General features: G+C 39.4%; 1 protein-coding gene across 1 annotated transcript; it reads right to left on the bottom strand.

Annotated features, from left to right (window-relative positions):
- Positions 1–664: 664 nt before the first annotated feature.
- Positions 665–19,036, bottom strand: LOC128306353 (uncharacterized). The gene is made up of 8 exons (XM_053043832.1): positions 18,797–19,036; positions 8,619–8,851; positions 6,652–6,795; positions 4,899–5,005; positions 4,291–4,464; positions 3,991–4,145; positions 3,572–3,851; positions 665–3,480 (listed from the first exon to the last, which is right to left on the bottom strand). The coding sequence occupies exons 1-8, from the start codon at positions 19,032–19,034 to the stop codon at positions 1,905–1,907; spliced, it is 2,907 nt and encodes a 968-aa protein (XP_052899792.1). The 5' UTR covers positions 19,035–19,036; the 3' UTR covers positions 665–1,904.
- Positions 19,037–25,250: the final 6,214 nt, after the last annotated feature.

The following is a 25,250-nucleotide window of genomic DNA, read 5'->3' on the forward strand; positions in this document are numbered from 1 at the left end:
CATAAAATTTATGCGTAACACAATGCACAGCCATGGAAGCATGCTTGCTTCCTGCCCATCGAACGTTCTATGCGGCGCACATATGTTGCACCCGGAAGCATCAGGTTACAGACTGTGACTTACACATGTTTTAGTTGCTTGAATTTTCTAGCATCTGAATGTGGCTGAATTTTGAGATTGGTAACCGATGGCAGTAGCTGGAGCTTTTCCCTTGGGAATTGTTGTCCCTAGAAAGGCCATAGATTACAATTTCGTTCATTTAGAAGCATACTTGCTACATTTGTGGTCGACGGGTGTCCAGCATAAATCTTGGAGTACGTAGGAAATCTATTAACTCAGCAGTACGATCTGTGTTTTGCAGACTGTATAATCTAATGAAAGGCAATTCCAAGAGCGAATGAACTGAAATCTGTTTCCATGTTCTGCTCAAAGCAGTAATAATTGAAAGTTAATGTAGCATGAAAAGAGTTCATAAATGGCGAGAAATTCTTGGGTTTCTCAATGCAGCTAGTATGAATTTAACGACACGAACTCTAATGATGTATGTACAAACATGGTATGTTAAGCAAGAAGTGTTGAAACAAAAAAGTGTAACATAAATAAGCGGCTATGAAATATAAAATTCACACGGAAACATTCGTTATATTGGCATTCTCATGCCATTTCTCTTTATTGTTCACCTTACCCAACAGGGATCACCGACGCACACAATCACTACATACTCAATTTAATAACATTTTCGTTCTATTTGCTTCACTTCACTCGTTAAACAGTTCAAGGTTCCTCGGCTCCAACAATGTACTACGCTGAATATATGGCATTCCGTTTAGAGTTTTTTTTCTTCAATTTTACTTTCTCTCCATCACCGTTGTATATAGTAATTGAAATTGATTCATAATATTCCCTAGATTTGTGATTTACTACTTCCATTTGCATTTGAATCGTGTTCTGCTTTACGTTCCTATTTGGCCTAAGTCCACGCTGGTTCTTATTTGTTTGTGAGTTTTGTTTTGTTTCTTAGTTAGGATTCTTAGTTTAAATTTTACTTATGTACAAGTTGTGCAAGGATTTGTTGTTGTTGTTTTTAGTTTATTTTCATTATCGTAAAGAATTGCCTTTTATTTGCCTATAGTTTAACTTCCTTCACCACCAACACTGCTTTCAACAATATTCTTTGTTTCGATGAAACGATTGTTAAAACTAGTTTCATGCACCGTGTTCAAGCTACCCTGCATTACTTGCTGATGCATTGTTTAATAGTGTGTGTGTGTGTGTGTGTTGCTAAAGTTGTCATTGTCTCAAGCACAACTTTTGCTTGTAACCCTGCTTGTAACTTGCTGTTGAAATGGAAATAACTGGTACTATTGTTGACTACGAAGAAAAAGTAAAGAAAATATTCCCTAAACTAGTTCAATTGGTGCAGAAAATTTTCCCGCAGTTATGTTCTACTGAGTTTGGTAGTGCGGGTTTTTTTCGAGAAAAAACTTTTGTTTAATTTCCGTGTAGATCATTAAAATGAACCACTAGTGGAGAGGATTGAACGTTTTCAACCGTACAGTGATTGCTTCAATGCAATCGCTTACAAACTTTGCCAAAAGATCTACTTGTTCCAAAATAGTGCTCAAAGTAAGGTCATATCAAAAGGGAATTTGCCTAACGTACTAAATGTTGCTGAACGTCGCTATTTCATCGTAAATGCTGTGCCCTTGCTATGTAAGTAGTTCAGTTTGCGCAACACACAATAAGCTCACTCGTTGCGCCTACCCACGTAGATCAACCAATGAAGGAGGAAGAAAATGGTGTTGGGAGAGAAAAGAGACACAAAAAGCTAACAACTTACCTCATCAGAGATAGTCTAGAGACTGGAAGCAGGGACGCTACAGCCAGCGCTAGTGCGGTTCTTCTCATTCGTAATACTTTTGCCCATACAAACGACAGTAGATGACGAAAGCTAGAATGATTAGCGTGCTGACGATGATGCCAGCTACAACCATCTGTACCACCGGAAACTGGAAGCATTCGACCACGTCCGGTAGCTCGACCTGGCCGGGGTTGCTACCGGGTATGTATTTCGTCCGGCAGAGCTCCGGCGACTCATCGGTCAGATACTCGATGTTGAGCAGGAACTCCTTGTCGAAGAGCCCGGTACGTAGATAGTTTTCCTCGATGTACTCATAGTTTTTGTCGATGTTACTCTCCACAACTCGCAGGCCGGTCACGTTGGGACAGTTAAGGACACCATTGCACAGTAAATATTCCGGTATGCAAACATGCTGATCACCAGGACAGTAGAAATCGCAGCTGTCCTTGAACATGGCCGAGGTTGCAAGCGTGCCGTCGGCATTGCGAGGTAGATGGAACAGTTCTGTCCAGACGAATTTGAAAGCATTTTTACCAATAGCACTGTCGCCCGTGTACTGTATCAGTACTGGCAGCGGTTCATTCTCGTTCTCGACGGCACCCAGCTCTGCCGCAGACAGTATTGGTAGATCTCGGGCAAGGCTAACATTTTCTGGACAGATGATAAATCGTGGCTCAAGTCGGCCGGCAAGATAAACCTCAATGCGGCCGTGCTCACAACTACGCTCAGCAAACCGAGCCTTGTCCAGGTGCAACCATAAATCACGTTGAGCCGCCACCTTAAGCTCCCAGATGCATTTTTCTTTGCGGTTTTCAGTCAGTTGGAATCCTAGTGCGTTTTTGTAGGGAAACACCAGCTCTCCGTCCGGCGAGGGACCTAACGTAATCGGTCCACAAATTGGTCCGTGTGCAAACTCATAGTTCGCCTCGAACAGAGTGTTTGGGTTTTTGAAGTAGCTTGTCGTCGCGTGCTGTCCTTGTATGATAAGCTCTAGATTCATTTGATCACCCGAAGATATGATTCGCACCGGTCGGGGAATATTATCGCAAAAGCAGGCCAACCGGTTCTGGCTCTTGTCTCGTTCTTCCCACAAAATTAGCTTATCGACACGTTCCTCGTGGCAGCGAGTGCATGCGCTTATCGAGTAGGGAACTTCCTTGAACGTGACCGATGTCACTTCGACTACAACACGCGAAAACAAACGACGGTCCGTGATGAACTTGTACTGGCAACGAACGTCACTGCCAGAGGCTCGTTTGTAGATGAGTGTGTTCCTTGGGGACTTTAACTCTCCGCGGCTATACTTCCAGGCATAGAACACCTCGTCGCAGAGCGTGTTTGGCACAGGATCACCAAACTTCGTGTTGTTGAAAAAGTCATAGTGTGCCCAGTAGTACAGCGAGCTGCCACTGTACGAGCCGGTTTTGCTAAGAAACTTCACGTACAGCGACCGACCAGTGCTGACAAAGTCGATCTTCTCCATCGGTCGAGAGAAGGTATCGCAGAACGTCTTGATGATACGGGCAGGATCGGGATTGTTTGCGTCGTAGATCGTGAGTGATTCTGCACAGTCCTCCTCGTGCTTTATGATCGGCGCTTCGATACGATTTATTCGAAAACTAATCAATTTATCAAAGAGAACGTTAAACAGAACGATTAAGGTAATTGTGCCCATTAAGCCAATGCTATCGTGCTTATCGTTGAACGTACCTCGGGAAGTAAAGACGAACCACTTCGTCTTCGTTTCCTTGTATGTGGTAGCTGCAGGAGGTATTTGGTGGATACCAGTGTGCTACGCTGAGGAAGATGCCTTCGGAGGCACTGGTGGCACGTAACGCATCAGAACTAAGCAACCAATCACACGCGCCATGTTTGGTACCAACCGTTTCCACATGACCTGGCCAGTTTCCCACGTTGAAATGGAAACCCGTGTTAAGCAGCGGTCCAGCTGGTGAGGATACAAACTCCACATACATATGCTGGGACGTTCCTGTGAAGATAAAAATGCATTTCATTTGGTTGACACGTAATGCCACTCAAATCTAACGCTCAAAGTTCTCAAAACGGTGCGCGACTGAGTTGTGGGTTTGATGAGCTGGCTCCATAAAACTGGCTATTTACACACTTACCGATAATACTGAAGGGGAATTTACCCATCCCGCAGAATTTTCCAATCGGTGGTGCGTGCTCGTCGCGTCCGTCGTACACAGCCAACCAATCGTAGGGACAGTGCTCCGAACCAGACCCTATCTCCTTCATCGGACATGTCATGATGTTTTCACACCTGGACCGTAGCGGTGAATCGAAACAGTGGTAACAGGAGAAAAGCCCGATACATTATCGATATCGAAAGATCAAAGCCCCCGAACTCCATACCAATGAAGAAATACAGAACAGTCCGTTCAGAACGGTTCCGTTCCGCCACTTACCTCTGTCCGTCCACTGCGAACTGCTCATTCTGGATGTAGAGCTTGATGAAAGGCAGTCTCGTGTGGAGCCGGTAGCGACACTTCAACGCTCGCGGATATATTCCTGGATAAGCAGGTGATTGCACGTAGCAGGTCTGCAGCCGACAGTCGCGAAATTCTCGTTCGCAGTACGAGCTGGTGATGTGAGTGAATTGCACACAGTCACGAAAAGCGGTTGTGTAGACCATAATAATAAATGCAGGGGAAAGCCGCAATGGAAGAGAAAGAACCATACATTAGCGCATTGAGTTTGTTGGAAATGAGGGCCAGTGTGGAAGTGAACGTTTCGAACGAGGGGAAACAAACTAAGGGGCCAGCAGACAAAGTTTGGGGGTTAGCGGAGAAAATTTAGCACCCCGCATACTTTCAATCAACCCGTAAGTAGTCATTTATATTCATTGAATAAATCAATTTTGGCGATAGTTTTGAATAAATGAATGCACTCTCGCCATATCCCCGACGGTACTTATTGAAGGTCGTGCTCGGCGGCTTTTGATTCTGATGGCAGCAATGCAAGCATTGAGGCTGTATATCAAACATAGATGCTTCCGTCAGCATCTAGTACTTACCCTTGAACCACTTCACCTCGGCGATTCGGATAAAGCTCCGGATGGGGACCGTATCGGTTGAATACCTCCATTTGTTGTTCTGCGCCAGAGTCGAACGCGAAATATGTCTGCAAAGAGAAATGGCAAACCCCAGAGTAGCATATTCCCTCCCCATTAGTGACAGGTATTGATCGAATGCGCTGTGCCAAAAGTGGCAATCAGGTTTCCACTCAAATGCAGCTTCATTTCGCAACTGAAATGAGCAAATGCTGGTGGTTTGAAGGGATGAATTGGATGCGAAACTGACACTGTACCGTTCTTTTCATTGATTCGAAAGGGCTCAATTGGTGAAATCAAAGCGCAATCGACCAGACTCATTGGCATAATTAGATCGGGCCGAATGTATGGTTTGGAGTCACAGTCACATCTTGAGTACCGTTAATACGTAAACAAGTGAAATCTGAGACCAAAACTCTCAAATTACCATTCACTGAAAATGATTATTTCATATGAACCATAACAGACACGCATGACATCAAAAACTTGTTTTATAATAAATGATTTATAGTATTTTAAGTAATTTTTCATGTTTTTATGTTTCTCGAAAGATTCATACCAGTAATACTCCCGAGAATCGTTCATGGTAAGCGTTGTAAGCCAGACATTAAAGTTCTTCTAAAACAAGCATTTGTACTCGTGTGAGCATTGTTAATGTATTGAAGCAGATAAAATCTCTCATCACTTAAAACTTTCCGTTTCCTATTCATCCGGGACCACAGCAACCCGATAAAAAGCATTGCCTTTATGCAAACAAATGCCATAGAGCTACTCAAGTACTCTGAGTCTCTTTTGCAACAGTACTATGTTTGAAGGAGGTGAAAATCCTTTGGAATTACTAGAGAACTTCGTCGACTCATTGTCGACGTTGCCAAAGCTGTTAGAAATAGCTGTAAGTGTTTGTCTTGCCATTTGTATAAGGTTCAGGAACGACAATATAGCTTGTTTTGAACATTACTATTGTTTCTTTATACCTTGAATTACTGCAAGCTTACACGATGGACATATACTAAAGGCTCAGACGCTTTGTACAGTTCGCGCTCTAACAGAATGAATGATAAAAAAAAAACATTCACAACAAAGTTGGAAGTGTTTGGAAGTCGTTCGAGCTATATTTATCGCCTCATTTCTTACAGTACTTTTATTCGGTTGGCAATTTTTTTTTTCTTCAGAGAAGTCAATGAAAACAATGTAAAAACATAAAAGACATGCGGAAAACGGCAGTTTATTTGCACACTGATAGTAAAATTGTTTTCGAAGTTTACGCAATTCATGGGTCGAAAAAGTATTATATACCGTTTCAGTTCATTGCATTTACATCATGACAGGGAACAAGCGGTACATTCGATTAATGTATTGGTGTATCTTTGTAAATAGTCGATTATTTGTCACCAGATTCTTAACACCCTTGGATTCCGTTGAGATTTGTAGAAATAAGAACAGTCCTTTTGTTGAGGAATTTTTCTTCCATTCTTCAAAAATGCATAATAAACATAATTCCTCATTTACTGCTCAGTTATGCATGAAATATATCTTATAAAAATGGTCCAATCATGTTGGTTGACCAGACCCGTCATTCTTGCCATGATCACGTATACAACGTTTATTGTATGTCTCATTTAACTTCCATGCCATATTGGTTATTAAAATTAATGAGTAGCTGATCGTAAGCAATAGCTTAAATGCTAATGTATGTATGGTTTCGGCACACATTTACCTGGTCGGTGAAATTATCGGTGTGAAAGACTATTTTGACGGCACTTGTTTCACTGATGAACGTTTGCGGTTGTTCCGACTCGCCGCAAAATTGACCCGGTTCTCTACGGTTTGACACATCGGTTTTGGCATTACCGTCCACTATCTGCAAATGAGGACAAGTGTAAATTCGTTTAACTTACACAAATATATGAAATAAACACTTAAATGGAGGGGTAATTTGTTAACATCTTTTAATAATATGGACTAAAAACCAGTAGAATCTGCATTAAAGAAGGAGTTATTATGTTGTATGCTTATGTGTGCTCCAATATTATGAGTTAGAATATTTAGCTTTATAGAAATCACCTCGTATCTTTTTGTTGAATGTTGTATATGAACATCCGTTAAGGTGTTACTCATAAATTTGTACCATTATCTGTGATGAGAAGCTGCGCCAGCCGACAACCGAGTATCTTGAACATTTCCAATATCGACTATTATTTTCCGAGAAACAGCGAAGGAATATGATTTCGCTAACGAACCAAAATTGGAAATCAGGGCACCATTTCGCAGCACTGGGGAATTGTTCATAATTTATGAAATAATTTCATCTCATTAAGAGGATTATCCGCATTTCGTCATCGCGAAATATGGCCTTACGGTCGGTGTCAGTAGCACGATGGCACGAACAAAATGCAAACGAGCATCGTTTCGAAGCTGCGGCAAACGATGACGAGGTCAATCCGAGTCCATTTGGCCTGTGCCATTTGCGCATATCACGTTGCGGGTACGACGATTCCACCTGTGCGAAGTTATATTAATAACTCATGCTGTGCTCAGCAATACCGAACAAAGCAAAAATGTGTTCAGAAGCATGGGTTGTTGTTGGTTTAAATGTCCCTAATGAAGCTGGTCAGCGTGTTATAAACTAAATATTGCGAAACTATGGTACGGTCCAATCATATAACGACCTAAGAAAACCGGCAGATCTGGGATCTAAGCTAATAATTTATCAATTTTTCAATAAATTTTCAGTTGCAGGTATTTCAAATAACATTTGTACTAACATGAATACTTTGAGACTATCTTAATTGTTCAAGAAAACTGAAATGTTACAACGTCAATATTGTTTGTTATTGGAAATAAAATCCTTTGAAGCATTTCAAGGTAAGTTGTCATGAGTTAATTATATCTTTTACATCCTGTACGCAGCAGTTAAATGTAAGGGAATGAATCGGATCGGCGCTCTATCAGCGTTCATTTAAAATCCATTTCGATAAACTACTTCTACCATTTTTCTCACTTCCTTCAACATGAGTAGTAGCGTAGTAAAAAGACATTTTTCAACTGTCATTTTCAGCCAAAAGCACACAGTCAATGGTTGTACACTGCACCGGAACTGAGATTACAGCGCACGTAAAACGACAACCTCCATCATCCGGGAAACAGAACGTTATTCTGATCCGTTCGGTGTCGCATCGTACGGAGTGGGGTATCCAGAAAGCATCGAACGGAATGCTGCTACCGGAACGATGGAACTTTTGGCACCGAAGTCTACTATTCGATCGGTCCCGTGTTGCACGAAAGTGTACGATGCAAGTTGAATTGGACGGAGTAAATCGGATGTTGCCGTTGGCGTACGTGACAAGTTGCTCGAACGAATAAATAATGTACAATCCATTGGATGAAAATTCATTTCCTGGAACGAATGCCAAATCGTCGCTTCGAGCTGCCAATTCATCGGATTCACATTTTTTCGCTGTACCGTGTAATGAAGAAAGATGTACTTTTCTGACAGAACACTTTTTTCTATATCGCCTTTGTTTTAGTTAAAGGTTAACTATGAAGGGTTTGCACGTAACGTGAGATCAGTAATTGAAAAAAATCATGTTTAAGCAACGGAAAAACTTTTTGTTTTTTTTTCAACAATGAAATTTTAGAAGAAAATGACAAATAAAACAATTGAGGGGTAATGAACAATCTCACCTGCAAGTAGCCTCCATCGCAGTGCGTCGCATTCAACAGCGTTCCTACTTTAAACTTTTTGAAGTTCAACCGCAGTACCCAATCGCGTGGTGCTCCGCGGAAGCTTCGAAACCGGTACCAACATGTGAGTGGCCGGTTTCGGTTCAGGTTAGTCACTTCGGGTGAGGAGATATCCTCATAGATGTCAACAGTTTTGTTGCAATGATCCTTGGCACCATCGGCAATGTTACCGGCTGTGAAAAAAAAAACAATGGGATTACAATATTAGTTTAATTACAAGTAATAGCGCTGAAAGAGGTGTGTCGTAAATTAATCTGTAAAAAATAAAACAAAGACTTCTTCTTCTACACAAAATCCAAATAGTTGAAATTTAAAGAAATGTGAATGATATTTGGTTAATGAATTAAACCAATGTTTTGTATCATAAATATACATTTGTAAACAAATTTATATTCAGAGACTTTTGACCAATTGTCTTAAAATTTTCCCTAGATAATTTTGACATAATTAAGTAATATTTTTGATTTCTTAGTAATCTTACAATTTTATTTCTAAATTGGGATTTCAGGAACAAATAAGAGACACATTTTCAAAAGAAAATAGCATTTTCAATTTTCAACGTCTGCCATTTTCAGATACGTTGTAGTTTTCAAAATCTCCTGTTAGATGTATTTGTTTTAGCTATATTCTTCCGAAATGTGTTCAGGAAATGCCACTGTGTACAAAAACTAGAATAATTTAACTGTTTTTCGAAGAAATTTCGCACAAATATCTATTTTACAGCATAAATAAATATACGTACTCTTAAGTATGTGCACTATCCTATGATAGCATTAACTATGCTAGGTAGTGTTTCTTTTCTAAACTCAGTTCAGTAGACTTGATTGAAGTTCCTTAGAGTTTATAAAACAAAAGTATACAATACAGTTCAATACAATAATTAATACTATATGCAACGAGATGCAGTCTCACTTATGGCCGTATTGAATATTTCGTAGCTGGACGCGTACTACTGGAGTGCTTGCTATGGACGAACAATCCCAATTTTTATTTAGAAGAGAGTCATAGACTATATCAGTGTGAAAGGTACATTTGATGTTTTCTTAATAGTTTTTCTACCTCAGGATACAGTTTGATTAACCTCATGCTCCTGCTCGTTCAACTGTTTGCAGGAGATTTCTTCTTTTGGCTTGTAAATTACTAATCGCGCTAAAACCTTGTTCTACTATGTAGGACGATGGGATACCTGCTATGAAGGTACCAGGATTATTTTTAGTTATCCTCCATAAATTGAGATAAAGTCGTTGCACACTATTTTGCAGCCAAAGATGTTAATACTCGGATTTAATTATTTCATTAGCTTGTAGCTCAATGAGTTGCGCACATTTGCAACATTTAAAGTTCTTGCAACAGCACATTTATGTCCTCCTCAATTTGAGAAGGAACGAGGATCCATGCTGGGTCGTACAGTTTTATAATGTCGATAAGTCTTGTGTTCAAGCCCTCGTATAACATTTCCAATAGCGAGCAATATGTTTGCTTATCGTTAAAATTAATTTCGTTAAACTTGGAATACAGCTCCGTCAACTATGCTAGGTCACATTCCTTTTTAAGAATTTTTTCGACCAATAAAGGATTTTGAGTTATTTAAGTTCTATAACTATATAAGATTCATGACTAAGGCAAGATCGTTTAGAAAGCCAACGTACTTCAGTGTATAAGAGTAACTGTTGCAAATCGTCGTTGTTGCATAGTTCACAATGCGGTGCAATGCATAGTTGTCGAAATATCCTGCAATTTAATGCATTGATTTTTATGTTGTATATAGCATTAATAGCAGTTTGCAAACTGGTAGAAAGATGTTTACCTAAGTTTTTAGCCACCATGACACCATCTTGAATGGTGATAATAAACCGTAATCACGTTTGGCTGTTTTCGCTTCAAATAAGATATAAATCCACAATGGTGGACTACCATCGATGGAGCTGCATCCGTTGCTACGCTCAAAATATGTTCTAAAGGAATATTCTTTTCTATCTTGAAGCCATTTGAAGCGTTGAAAATAGTCGTTTGATTAATTTAAAAAAGCCTAGCTGCCCTACATAATAAACGGACCATATCATGTTTATTAAAAAATGTTGCAAATGTTTCATGGCTTAAAACTGACTGAAATAAATGATTATATATTAGTAAGTGCGTACTTGTATTTGTTGTTCAGTTAACTATTTCGTCGTATTTTTGCGGTTCTTCCTGAATAAAAAAATCACTCGACTGCTTGTGTTGATGACATACGCAGCGATTTGTCGCTCAATTATATCTAATTTGCTATATAATGCTACGTGTAAGGAATTCCTAGATTAGAATTCTTTGACGATATGCTACTGAAAAAGAGTAGAGAGTCTGTGTCACACCTGTGAATTATTTGAAGCTCATCGCCCACTAAATATTTCCCAGCGCCCACTGCTGTGAACGGTAGGGACCACCTTGGGAATCACTGGCTTAAAGTCAATCATAATCAGTTTTATAAATTAAAATGGTAACAATGTCTTTTGCATTACAGTACATATTAATTTTTAAAACTGGTTTAAATTTGTGAAATATGAGGTCCTAACGTTATGTTTATGACCTTTTAAACGGAAATAATTATTTTTTCCTACAAAAATGTGTTCGTGCACATTAAACACATCCGTTTTTATCCGTTTTTAAAGTCTAAGCTTCAGTTTAAATCTTATTATTTACTCAACATTCGTGAGAATGGCACGTTTTTAAATTAAATCCACCCTCTCCAAGGGCTTGCAATGGTCGTTAAGAACTTATATAGACGACGAATGGCTTCTTTCGAGCTTGAATCACGTCACGTTTACCGTTTGGTCAAAAATTTGTTCCTCACCCTGGCTTATGTCTGCTGTATTGGAACAATCGAGAAGTAAGTGTGAAACGACGAACTCTACCGACCTCCCAGATGGCTTAGACACCGCTGTAGGACACGTTTCTTTAAGAGGAATTCCCAGCAGGCAATGAATATCCGATGAGAAACAGGTTCCGCAACCGGAAAACCATATTTCACTAGGGATTTGGGAGTCCACATTCACCACACAGCGAATGGAGCCACGATATACGGATACCATATGTAGAGCCCCTGTGGTCGTTATTATGCTCTGTGTTTCGTATAAATTTAATTACCAGCGAAAATTATGTTTCGCCTTTTTATGAACGTATTAATAATAACAGGAAGTATAAATCATACACAAACGGTCGAAATATACGTGATCCTTAGAACAAACAGGGTGAGCCACGCGAAGGACAGGGATCGAAAGCAGGTGAAGCATGGAAAATATTCTTGCAAAAAGTTTCAATGCCAAACGGAAAAATTGGAATGTGGAGGGTACGAATTTTTCACAGAGCTAAAGTTGCTTTGATATAATGGAGGCGCATGGTCTTTCACGATTAGCTTGGTCGGTTTATTCGCCTAGAGGGTGCAATGATTTGTGGCGCAACTTGAATTTGTGGGGCGTAACGCAAGCTTGTGTAACGAATTTTTGGCAACGAAGAAATTAACTTTGATCCTCTCGTGCATTCATGGGTGGGTTGTGTGGATTTCTTAAGGGAACAATAAATTTTGAACGTAGAAAATTTCTGGTTTTGTTAAATAATTTGTGGTTAGCTTGAATGTATGCATGATACATTATGCATAAGCATAAGATCTATTGCCCAGTTATTCAAGTACGAAAATGCATTATACATACGCAGTTTGATGACAATTTACCACAATGGTAGCTTTTACTAAACCGACCAAAAATAATCTATATCCAATATTATTCGACTATATTAAACTTTTAATAACAATTCAGAATACAGGCTGTACTGAATGAGGGCATAACTGAATAAAAGACTTGTTTTGAAGAAGGAATGCTTTGATAAGTTTATCTGTATAGGTTTTCTTGGAATGTCATGTGGCAATGAATTATTCCGAAACAATCTTAAATAACCTTTCTACCAGAGTTTTAGTGGACTAGTGTTATGAAAATTCTTACAGAAATGATATGTAAGAAATATTAAAAAGCTTCAATGGTAGTTGTAAGTGCTGTGTTATATATCTAATATGGTATACATTTTTACAGTAACAAAACCCGTAATAGTCTAGTCTTAAGTAAATATTACTTTAACTATTGCTAACAATCTACCCGATTTCATCAACGGTGCAACATGCGATCTGTTCATGTGTCACGATGCAGAGTAACCTTTTTTTCTTTTTCGCAATAATTGCAATGCAGTCAAGTGCATGAAACACAGAAGAAACAGATCCCGTCGTTACTATCGTAATCTAGCCTTTCGTGTTTTCTTTATGTTTCGACTAGACGAACAAAGAGCGTAGTGCAGTAGATCATAATGAAAGAAAAAGCAAAGTTACAAGGCAACACAATAATTTTCATCTGTGCATGTCCGTTATCTACTGCAGGAATGGCCGGGTCCATAAAACGACATAAAGCAACGAATCATGCTTGTGGTGTATCCAGCCACGGTGCACTAGATTACTTTTCCAAGTGAATGCAGTGCTCTCGTTAATTATTTTTTCATCATTCAACCACAAGTAGTTGGAAAAACACAAGGACACACTCTGAAAAAGGATGGCACAGGTATGTCAGGCAGGTGCACATTTGATGCGAACCATCGTACTGCGCCATCATTGAGCTGTTCTAACTAGTCGCAGATAAGTTGCGCGATTCTAGCACGATTGCTTCAGTTTCCAGTTTTTTCTGTTTTATGCTATGTTTCGTAGATTATCTTTTTTATCTGCAGATAGTGCGGGTATGATTTAAATGTGTTTTTGTTACTAACTACATTCTCGTACGGTTGTTTTTGATTCCAAGTTCAATTGTTTATCAATATAATGGTTTTGTGAATAACTTTTAAGTGAAAGTATGAAAATAAGCTAATTCTTCAATGTTGGGATAATTATCTGGTTATTGAAACGTTTTAGGTGTTTTGTTTTAACATAAGTTATAGAGATATTCAGCTTTCACAAACTTTTACTGTACAAAACCTACTAAAGAAGTAACATCACTAGCCGTATAGTGGTTTTTCAAGCATAAAAATAATCTAGCAAAGAGCTAAAACTGACTAAATTAATTAATTTGAAACCGTAACCAAATCAACTTAGATCTGTATTAGTTTATATTTAGTACCAGTTTATTTTGCAGAATTTATCAGTAATGTTAACATAAACACCATAAATATTTAATGTTCCATATGTTGGGTTACTTGAGTTTAGTATTGTGGTGCATTGAAATGTTTAAAACTTAAAATACTTTATAGTATCACGTTTGAAATCAAAGTTGTTACTGATGATTGTAAGCGTTCACACTCTAAAATGTACCATATCTATACTCCTAAACCCTAACCTGATGGTACCAGTAGTATGGGTAATCACGTTGATCGTGCGAATAGCGTTTGGGCACAAAATATCCCTTCGAGTCCATCCTTCGACTCACAAAAATTGTCACGTATCTGCGTAGCTTGGCCATCTTTTCCCTGTGGGCGTATTTAGTGCAATAAAAATAAGCGGTACACACTGCTGGCTTTACTGCCAGCCACTCCATGAAACACAAACAGAGTTACGCGAACAGAAACGAACCGGTACCGGAACCAGAACCTTAATCGCCTAAATCGTAAGTTGACACACTTTTTTATTAGCAAGTTATATTACTCTCAGAGAAAGGAAAATCACGAAGAAAACGATTATTTTAAGCATTTGTTCTGTAAGATAAGTTAAGTTTCCAAAATACAACTAGACTACATCAAGTTGTCCGGCGGAACTACTAACATTCCAGCTGAGCAGAAAGCTACTTGTACTTGTAGAAAGTCTCTCAAGAATTATAAAACATTTTCAAATAAAATATCAACAATTTTGTTATGTGAGTAAATCAACATACAATGGTGCGTGGTTTCCTAATGTTCACCTCGTAAGTATGCCGCAAAAGCCTTGGTTCGTTATTGGTTTAATGGACAATTGGTATCAATTTCAATCAAAATATATTTACAAATGACCCAGACTGTGCACCATCTACAGACCTTTCCTATGTCTAGATGTACGTGTTACTTTTGTTGCACACAGCTTGATTAAAATTATCTACTTAAGATCAATTTATTTTCCCCACGGAGAATTGCGATTCTGGGAATGCATTACAGTGCACTATACAGTACTGTAATTCGTTTGAAGAAGAAAAATAACGATCGTTAGAACCTTATTTTTTTAAAATTATCATGAATGTACAAATGTTTCATTTGTTTATGACCTACCCATTTCTAAAAAAAAAGGTTTTGTAATTGAACTCTTTGGTGCATATGATAGTTGCGGATTTTTATTTCGAATGTATGTTTTGGCAGACAGGTAATGCACCTATTCACGATTATCCGTTCTGTAACCGTTCTGTTTTAAAGTTACAATTAATTGCTCACCATCAAGTAGTTGCCAAAAGCTTAAGCCTTTCATAATAGTGAAGCATAATATTTGCAAACAACCATATTTAACGATTTTGAAATAGTCAAAAGCGTTTCGGTACAATAATTTTATGAGTCTATTAAAAATTTTAACAACAATTGCAACGTACTGTAACTTGTGTCCAAACACGGATTTAATATTAGCATAATTTTGGAGGAGTTCAAATCACGTACGTTTCGAGAATTTTGTATGCAGTACAGTGTGTTGCGATCATAACGTTGATGGCGATGAGGTAAAGGGAAATCGTACAAATTCTCCGAACAACGAGCCAACAAAGTTTTTGTTTTGTTTTGAAGCTAACGATGAACGCGGAGGAATGAGAAGTTTCGACTGTGCTTAAGATGAATAAAATTAGCATACGCTTATCATACGTTATGGTACTTTCGATGGTGGTGCACAGTAGCTTTGTTTCATACCTTTGCAATATTTGCTTTTCTATCTCTGTCATTCACTCGTGGAAGAAGATTACCCAACTCCGCCACCGCTTGCACGCATGGCTCGAGGGAAAATAAGCATTTTTTATCTTAAGCATTTTTCATGAATTATCAACACGACACCTAGCATATGGAATCTGTTAGAAGTGTCTTGGTCTTTTAAAAACGTACAATCTGCCCGAAGAATGATTGAAGCAAAATCTTCTAGCACAACGTTCATTGCAAATGATTAGGATCCATATTCAACAGACGGTTGTCTAATTATGCAGCTGTTTTAAAGGAATCATGAAGTGAAAATTTAGTGTTGTTTTGACAATGCTTATCAGTTTTCTCATTGCAAAATGAAAAACTATTATACTTTAAATACGTTCAAACAACATAACACATACTTTAATACAAAATTGATTCGTTTTTTTCCGATCATACTCGCATCGTCTTTAAAAACGGTGCCGTATGAATAAATAAAAAGTTTCCCTTCAACCATTTACAGCACATCAACTAGCCAATAGATTTGTCTGTTTTCTTCTACGGTAAAACCGTTCCATCTTCACACACAACAATTTTACCCAACATCCTTCCACCTAGAGGTAGAGAAAAACGTGCGTTGTCAATATTGGCTGCCAGTTCCAAATTGCCCGACAGGATCGATTTTTTATTCCTTTACCACGCAAACTTCAAAGCATCAGCGACATAGGAGAACCGAAAACTGGTTACGATTCCTGTCCCGTAGTTGTGTTGGGGAAATTGGCACACCATGAGAAGAAAAAAAAACACATTCCCATGTATATAAAATATCAGAACCCAAATGCATCGGCAGCCAATCACAAACGGTCGTGGTTCTAACGAAAGATCCGGTAGAGCAAAACTGGAAACATCAACATGCCGGACAGCATGGTACGAGATCGAAACGTATTAATTGAATTTACCGTTGACGAGGGTTTGATGTTTGCTGTCGTTTTGTAAAGGGTTTGCAGAATAAGCTATCTCATGAAATTTAATCTACGCTGTATAGCTCATGCGAGAACACTGTCAATAATTATTATCCGGCAAGAGAAAACCATCTAAAAGCTAATGTTATCATCATTCTATTATTTGCATTAGATGGCAGATCAAATCCCATTCGAACCGTTCTTGCGAAGCAAAGACTGAGTGTGTGATAAAATTAATCTACAATATGATCTGCCCGTCCTAACGAAAAATATAAATCCTAATTGAAAGAATTCAAAGAAGAAAGATCAATACCTTGTATATGTATTGACGATTCGTCTAAAACAATTTATTAATTGGGCTTTCAGTGATAAAATCATAGTTAATTGATCCAAATCTTTGGTGATTTAATTTACTATTCAATTTAATATATAAAATCAGTGTGACAAATTAGCATAAGCCTCTTTTGTGAACAATGTTTAAACGTAAACGCTATGAAATATATAGGTTATTTCATAATATAATTGTGATTGTAAATATATAAATTTATTTGTCACGTTTTTAGTCAAGAAATTAAAGGCTCCGACAGACACGACTAAGGAAAGAAAAACACAAAAATAAACATTTTGGGTTTTTGTATAATATGTCATATGATTGTATTTTCAGTTTCTTTTTCATACACTCTTCGTCATTATTCATAATTACGTTCCGTCATTAACATTAACGTTGACTGATCGTTAGCCATTTAACGTTTAATTATAATTATGCTTCGGTCTATGGAACTAATAAGCTCTACTACGGTAGAAAAATGAGTGATATTTCATCAATTTTCACCGACAGTGTTTTTGTTACATAAAAATCTTAGTGATTGATATGCATTAATGAAATAATTGTGATATTATTAGTCATCACATCACATCATTGGGATATGTGATTTTAAAATGTTATCCCTTCTGGATTCTCTATGTTGTGCACAAATAATACAAAAATTTAAATGACACGTAGAATCTTCTTGTTGCATACAATTACGCAGAGCAGGAAAGCAGGTTTAGAGTGCATGCCTTTATTACCACATCAAGATTAATTAACTCCGCTACAGAGAATACAGAGGGTGAAATGCCATAAACAGCAACGTTAATAGCGTTTAAACAACATTAGCATTTTCGTTTGCGCTACGATGTAGATGTGTGTTTCTCCTGTCTACTATTTTTTATCCTATTTGCATGACTGTAAATGGAGTAACGTCGTTTTTTTATTCATCATCCATGGTTTGTGTGTGTGTGTGTGTGTGTGTGTGTGTGTGTGTAACTTGTTGCCTGTCGTCAAGAACACATCACTACTAAGTATTAAATGGTAAAAATCAAAGCGACCCATTGAAGGTAGGTTGAGCACGTTACAACCCGACAGCAAGCCATATCCATTTGAAGGTATGTACAGTTTCTTTGAAGGGTTGTTTGAGTGCCTTTCCCGCAGAAACCGCTATTGCGTGGGAGGAAGTGAATGTTCCGGGGTCATCACCATTTTCCCCCACGACGGCAACACTTTGATTTGCATAGGAACGTATCCTTCTCGGACGAAACATTAAAGAAGCGAACACTACAGCACACAACCACACACAACAAAAACTATCATTTTCATCAGGTGGCAAAAAAGTTCTCTCAACGGTGAAAGAGGCGAAAGGTTCATTCACATTCATAACTTTGATGCAGCTCGGGCAACGTTCGCTTTTGCTCGACCCTACATCACTCGTTTGTTGGTGCTCCATATTTTTGAACGCGCTTATCGTTATGAAAACGCTGCCGGGTAGCATTCCGTAGTGCACATTGGAAACATCCTAGCAACGGGGTATTGGTATCGATGATACTAGATGATGTTGTCCCCTAGCTGTTGTTGGAGCTGTGTGAAATTTGTTTTTTTAGGTCTGTCGAGGTTAATTTTTATTTAAAAATCACAACAGCAGCAGGAAAACGGCCCTTCCAACTGACTCGTACGCGGTGTGCAATAAGCAAACACACCGCCACATACACATATCCACAGCCAAAATAACGATACAGCGGACAATCAGTGTGTATGCATAGTTCAAACAGTGATTTCTTGCGGACGCTTAAAATGTGTGTCAAAGCCAACCCATACATGAGCGTTCTGTGCGGGTCGGGAAAGCCCGGAATTTTCACACGAGCGTTTTCCTTTTAACCAGCGAGCAAACACTCTTGGCTTACCGCCGCGGGTAAGCAACGTGGCGGCGTGATGATGTGGTGTTCGGTGTTGGTGTTGCGGGACTGTGCGTTTACTAGTGAGGAAAAATGAGTGTTTACCTCGTTTTTGCGGTGATGGCAGGTTTGTCGGCAAAAGCTGCTGCTGCTGTTGTTGCTGTTGGTGTTGTTGCTGCTGATGTTGGTGTTGGTGCTGCTGCTGCTGCTGCTGCTGCTGCTGCTGCGATGTCACAACAAGCACATGCGCATTCAGCACCAGTATAATGAACAGAGCTTTTATCCATACTTTTCGCGATTTGTGTAAATTATTCACTACACCTTTCGATGCTTGGCACAACATATTTTTTCAACCCTGCTTGCACTAGCCACCCGTACGTGGACACCCGAATACTAATTGTACGGGCACTGGCAATGGAGCACTGTGGGATGGGAAAATGGCACTAGCGCTCCGGAAGCGCTCCAACCCGAACACACTCACGCTCAGAGCAACCGTACACAGGAGCCTACTAAGGCTGAAGAACCCGAAACTGAACAACGATGACGTTTACGGCGATGACATCAAAACAGCGTGTGAGCGCTTTTCCGGATGGAAACTGGAACAATGCTAACGCTTCACCTGGCCAGCAGTTGATTTTTCGCACCAGTACTAGTGCGCACAGAACAAACAATCGGGTAAACCCTTATTGACAATGATTGGACTGAGGCAGACCACTTTGAACATTCATTCGGGATACGCTCGCGACCTTCGCTGGCTGGAATGGGGTGCTATACATCGTACACTCACACACTGCTATTCTGTGGATGGTATTGTAGCATTTGTATAAACTTTTCCAAACACTTGATTTCAGGTGCTAGAGCACTCGTTGAGGTAATTCTTGCCGTTGACGTCAATGGAAATGTTGGGAATTTCTTCTGCACTGGTTCTGAGCAAGAACAAACATAATATTTATTGATTTGTACACCAAATGCCTCTCAATACACGCAATACTCCGATTGCTGATGCAATATGCGATTTAATACTCGCTAATAATTGAATACACTTTTGAGAGTATAACATTCACTAACAGAAAACGGACACCACAATTTCACAAGTGGTAGTTACAAAATCGATGGGCCGAAATTGTTATCCTTACACATTGAAAACTTTGCTTCCTTCGGCTTGATCTGCCGTGTGACTGGGCAGCAAACAGACGAGTATATCCTTGAACCAACTTTTGGACCGTTCCAATCCGAGCACAACGCGAAACTGAGGCGCGAAGTCTAATCGGGTTCAATTGGAAGTATACTCTCTGTTTGATTTGACCCCAGTAGAGGGGATAATTCGGGCACAATAGCATTCCTTGATTCGCGAGCAATGGAACTGATTGAAGTTGTGCGCATGATTGCGAGTGTTCGTTAAGGGGAAGAATGAAGAATGAACTTCTTACAGCTGATAGAAACGCTTAGTTGAATTGTTGACATGACGAAGAATAACAAGGAAGTTGGGAATGAAACAATCTTAAAACACATCGAGTCGTGAAGGCCTTTTTTATGTTTTGTGTATATAATAATTACTAAAAACTTCACGTTAAGTACACTTGTATCGTAATTTACTTCGAAATTGTATTTAAAAAATATGAATACAACATACGAACAGATGTAATCGAACCCGTTATACGCCTACGCGTTTACTTTTTTCTCAAAACATATCGCTTAAAATGAAAAGGGCCATCAGAATCCGTAATAGTACCGAGCCAGTGAGGAGTGAAAATGTGTAGAATTAAATTAACATATTTTTCCAGTCCAGTGGGCAAACTTAGCTGTACCGGAAGGGCAATGGTAAACTGTTCAGCAGTCGGCTCGTGCACCGTTTCCAATCCTCGCCTGTCGGATAACTTTGACAAGGGTTGTAATAAGTAGACTAAGGTAGACACCAGAAGTACAACGGTGGCTACAACATGACATTGCCTTCACATTTTAATCTCGTGGAATCAAGGAGATTTGCTTGCTTCGGTTTGTTGCGATAAGATACGTGAAAACATTTTGCTTCCCAGGTTTCGTACCGGCTTGGGGAAACATTCAGTTAGGAAGATCAGACGCAAGTAGAAAAAAAGTACATTTGAATGATCCCTTTCCACTTGTCTCTTAGCTGTACTGAACGTAATTTGCTTATTTTTTACGATGAATAAAACAAAACTCGCTTCTTATGACATGGCGTACGAGTGACGGTTAATTTCAAATAACAGTAATTGTATCGTTACACCACAAAACATCCTCACATCCTTTTCAACTTCACGTAATTGAAACAAGCTGATTCATCTTTGCTTTTCACTTTACAATTATGGTATGGCTGTTTCGTCCTGTTCGCAATCAACTATGACCCCAACTACAAGGTCAGCGAAAGTGAAAAGGACAGCGTGCGTCTCAAAGCAACTGTCGTCTTGTGTAGCGAGTCTGAGATTTATACGCTTTATTTAGATTAATGTGGCCCCGAGAGAAGTTAATTTGGCTGGTAATTAAATTCATCGCTATCGTTAGAAGCAAACTTCACTTGGCCGTCTCTGGCCCCATCTGAAATGGCGAACGAACTTGGATGAACTGAACTTTTGAGCACGAAATGGATCATCAGCAACCGAGTTCACGCCATGGTACTAACAAAGATCAACCATCAGGCTTTGTGTTTTATCCGTGATAGTAGGTCATAAATTACCCTTGTTTCCGTTGTTGGTAAGCAGAACCAACCTCGCTTACTGAAACTGTTCCGAAGAGATGCAAGTTGCAATTATTGGTGTGCTGATGAGGACAGACGTTACGTTAGTACGCTTCGGTGTTAGATTTGAATGTTGTTGCAAAATGTATCTACACATTAAAATCAATTTTTGTACAATTTGGCAGCAGATTGCACTAGATTACGGTTTACATGGTGAGTAGAGGCGTGAGGTTTTTGTTAAATCAAGACAATCAGACAAGTCAAAAAATCAATAAAATCGTGGTGTTTCTTCGGGAAACTTAACATGCGACATTATTTTTACATTTATTTTATAGTATGCATATAAAAGCTTTCGCTTATTGAAAAAGAACCATTGATTTAATATTACTATACTATACTATAACTATAACAAAGCTGAATGATGAACTAATTGTATTGCATAAGTACGTTTGTATCCTTCAGAACCATTATAAAGTTTCCGCAGTGCATTGTTATGTGCTCACCAGACGCTCAACCTGTACAAAAGACACGTAAACCATGCTGGGAGTCCGTCTATTTCAGTGAAATTGGATTGTGGGTGGTTCGGAATATGTTTGCTACCATGTTCACAGCGTGGTGCATGGGGTTCCCACATATACACATTCATATGAGCACATCTGGAGCGATGGCCGCGCACAGCGAATCAACCAGAAACCCACCAGAATGGAAAGCTTAGCTGACCATATCGAGCCACAAACCGCCCAGTAACGCTTACCGTGGCCTAAAAACCAAGCGGTATGGAAGTAAATAAATTAAACTTTTATTTAAATTTCACCACCGTTTTTACTCGCCGCACGCCTTTCGTCAACCTTCTTTTTTGCCGGATCCGTACACACACATACACATGCGTGACGTGCAGATGAACCACCGGAAGGCTATCGTTAGCTAAACTAGACGGATTTTTGCCGCAGGCAGAATTGGAAAAGCTCGTTATTTAAATTGAATTAAAACACCACAAAACTACACATAAAGTTTCATCTGGCCACCGGCTATTCTGTGCCTGGTGCCGATGAATTTTATCATTTTGCCTTTCCCAGATGCGTTGATTTAATAGTCGAGGTATTTCATCCACCGCCACCGGTTTATCGCTTCTGATAGTACGGTTTATCGCTAGTAGGCGCGTTCCGTCACAGCAGCATTAATATGGAAGCAAAGGTTGTGCTTTATTTATACCTAGGGGTTTTACGGCTGTACTGTTAAAACAATTAGTGTATATTTGTGTTTAAAACGTGCAATTAACTCTAATATTATCAAGTTTAAGGGTAAGCGATCCAATTATAGCTTTAATACACCATCAATACTGAGATTTTTGTTTCTATTTTAATGTTTCAACTTGGGTAAGTCCGTAGAACAAAACTTTATTTTTTATTTTAGTGATTGTTGGTGCGAATCGCTGAAAATCTCAATTCATAACTTAATAAAAAATATACCCTTTACGGCTATCCTGCTCCTGGAATTATGGATATTCAAAAATGCATTATTTCTAAAAAAAAGTTTGAAATAATATGTGTTCCCCTTTGTCACCGTTTCGTGCTCAGATGTTACGACAACAATCTTACAACTATGCGCGGATCTAAGATAAAAGAATATAAGCATCATACAACAATGGCTACAGACGTTGGAATGAAGCATTTCTCACATTGTTCCGGATTAGATTTAATGCTGCTGCACACGGTGGGGAATTCTATCCACAGGTTGACTTTTGACTGTGTGAAGATGCAGCAATGGTCATTCGCCAATGCCAAGCTGAGAGCAGTAAGTCGGCGTCGATTGTATGTTGACCATTATATTTGCTCCACTGAGAAATCGGTTGTGGAAACAGGATTACCTTCTAGCTTCCGTTCGTTCCGTCCGGCTGTCATGGAGCTAATGCTGGCCAGGACACTGGTGCCACTGTTGCTTCCTTCCGGTCCTTGTAGCTAGTAGCATGACCAATCCAGCGAAAGAGCCCTGAAGGATTTGCTCTCGAAACTCAAGCATGACCGTATTTCTGACCTTGTGCAATAATGTGGGTAGGCAAACGTTACCCAAACGATGTGGTTGGTGTCGTTTTCTTGTTAAGCTTAATAATAAATCGTACTTCCACTACCGCTTCTAACCATGCAGTACTCAGTGCACTTTTGGTGCGTTGGTCTACTTACCACCCCGCCAAAGAACCAATCGAAAGCACTCCACACGCCAAGTGTATGCAAATGTGTATGCATTTGATTTCTGCTTCCATTTGCATGTTTCAGTCAGCTCAACTGTATGCGGTAAGGTTCGACTTTTCAATTTCCTGTCCACAGAACATATTTCTCCAAACGTGCAACGTTCTGCCCAAAAACGCACTCATCGTCACGCACCCTACACATCAGGTACAAATGTTTACACTACGTCTTTATAGTAGGTTCGGATAGGTTTGACTTTATCCAAGCTGATAAATTTTGTTTTGTGATAGATACAGTGCCACGGTATCGAGGGAAAAACAAATAGCTTGTTTGTGTGTAGAATTGTTTGTTAATTTAATCCAAGAAAAATTGATCCTTATTGATACAAAGCATTGTAACCAATTAATACTTTAAGACCCTGTTGTGGGTTTCCCGAAAACAATACAGAACTAGCAAAGCAATACAGAACTGTATGTACACGTCAAAAAACATAGTGTAACTTTTGCGAAACTACCCGTTTCTTGTTGGCAGTATAATTTCAGGATGTCTTGGCCGACACCGGCACCGATAACAGCATTGATGATGAGATACACTACCATCCGGTCTTTCTACAAGCTGAAGAAAAAACTTTCTACTGAAAATACCTGTGACGACGAACGCAGCTGGGACTATATAGCACTTATATAGTTCCAGCACTCACATAAGCCTCTGAAACATGAACTTTGCTCAAAACTGACGAAACCCATTTAGCCACGTTCGAGTGGAAGATGTTCAGGACAATGGAGGAGCCGGTATAATGACGAGATGTAAGAACTGTAAAGCGAACTTCCTGTCGTAAAGCGGGTTTTAATCGCTAGACTCCGGTGGGCTGGTCACGCCATGAGAATGACTCCGGACGATTCCGGCCTTTAAGTCCTTTTAGGTCGTTCACATGGACAGGGGAGGCGTAGTAGGAGTGGAGATGAGTGGATGGCGTAGATGAGGCCGCCAGAAAGATCGAGATGATATTGTAATTGTAATTGATTTTTTTTATTAACGGACAGCAGGGCCCCCTCGATAGCATAACAAATATATATGCAATTTTACAGCTCTAACGACGCAAGCAGTACATTAACGTAGTTCAGAAATACCGAGTTCAACATACCAGGCTCGAACATGCCGCATACCTCGAGGGAGTTCCGGCACATGAGCAGGAACAGGTCGGTCGATCCAAACGCAGTTCGCCTAACATCAACCGCGAGCAAGGACCGCATTCGTAGGGTACGGACAGGAACTTAAAGGTTGACGATTGAGAGGAGTGTAGGAGACTCTATATGACCATTTAATAGCACCGCCACGAACAATTATGTGACATTAAGTACCTTCTCCTTGAGGGGCATTAGTCCAAACAGCAAACATCTTGTCCTAATTACTTTCGACTTTAGACTTTTACTTTAGAAATTGGAAAGTTTAGTCTGTTATTCTCCTGATTAGATTCAATTTTCTAGAGGAGTTAAGGATTGTTGATGAGAAGTTCTAGAGCAAAGTGATTGAGTTTGGATTTCACTTGATGGTGTTAAAAAGTTGACAATTGTGATACAAGAATTTATAATTGAAATGGGATTACTTAATTTTAAGGATTTCCTAGAACGAAGTAAGACCGATGAATAAAACTGTTGAAATAGAACCCCCGGCAAGATGA

This window comes from Anopheles moucheti, chromosome 2 (genome assembly GCF_943734755.1).
Source record: "Anopheles moucheti chromosome 2, idAnoMoucSN_F20_07, whole genome shotgun sequence".
In the NCBI taxonomy this organism is placed as follows: Eukaryota; Metazoa; Arthropoda; class Insecta; order Diptera; family Culicidae; genus Anopheles; species Anopheles moucheti.

Excerpts from the sequence above, each read along its gene's own strand:
- LOC128306353 (XM_053043832.1), bottom strand. The coding sequence starts at position 19,034 with ATGTTGTGCCAAGCATCGAAAGGTGTAGTGAATAATTTACACAAATCG. Across the intron at positions 6,796-8,618 it reads GCGATGGAGGCTACTTGCAG|ATAGTGGACGGTAATGCCAA; the intron begins GTGAGATTGTTC and ends CCTCATTTGCAG. Across the intron at positions 3,481-3,571 it reads GTTCGTCTTTACTTCCCGAG|TTTTCGAATAAATCGTATCG; the intron begins GTACGTTCAACG and ends TAAATTGATTAG.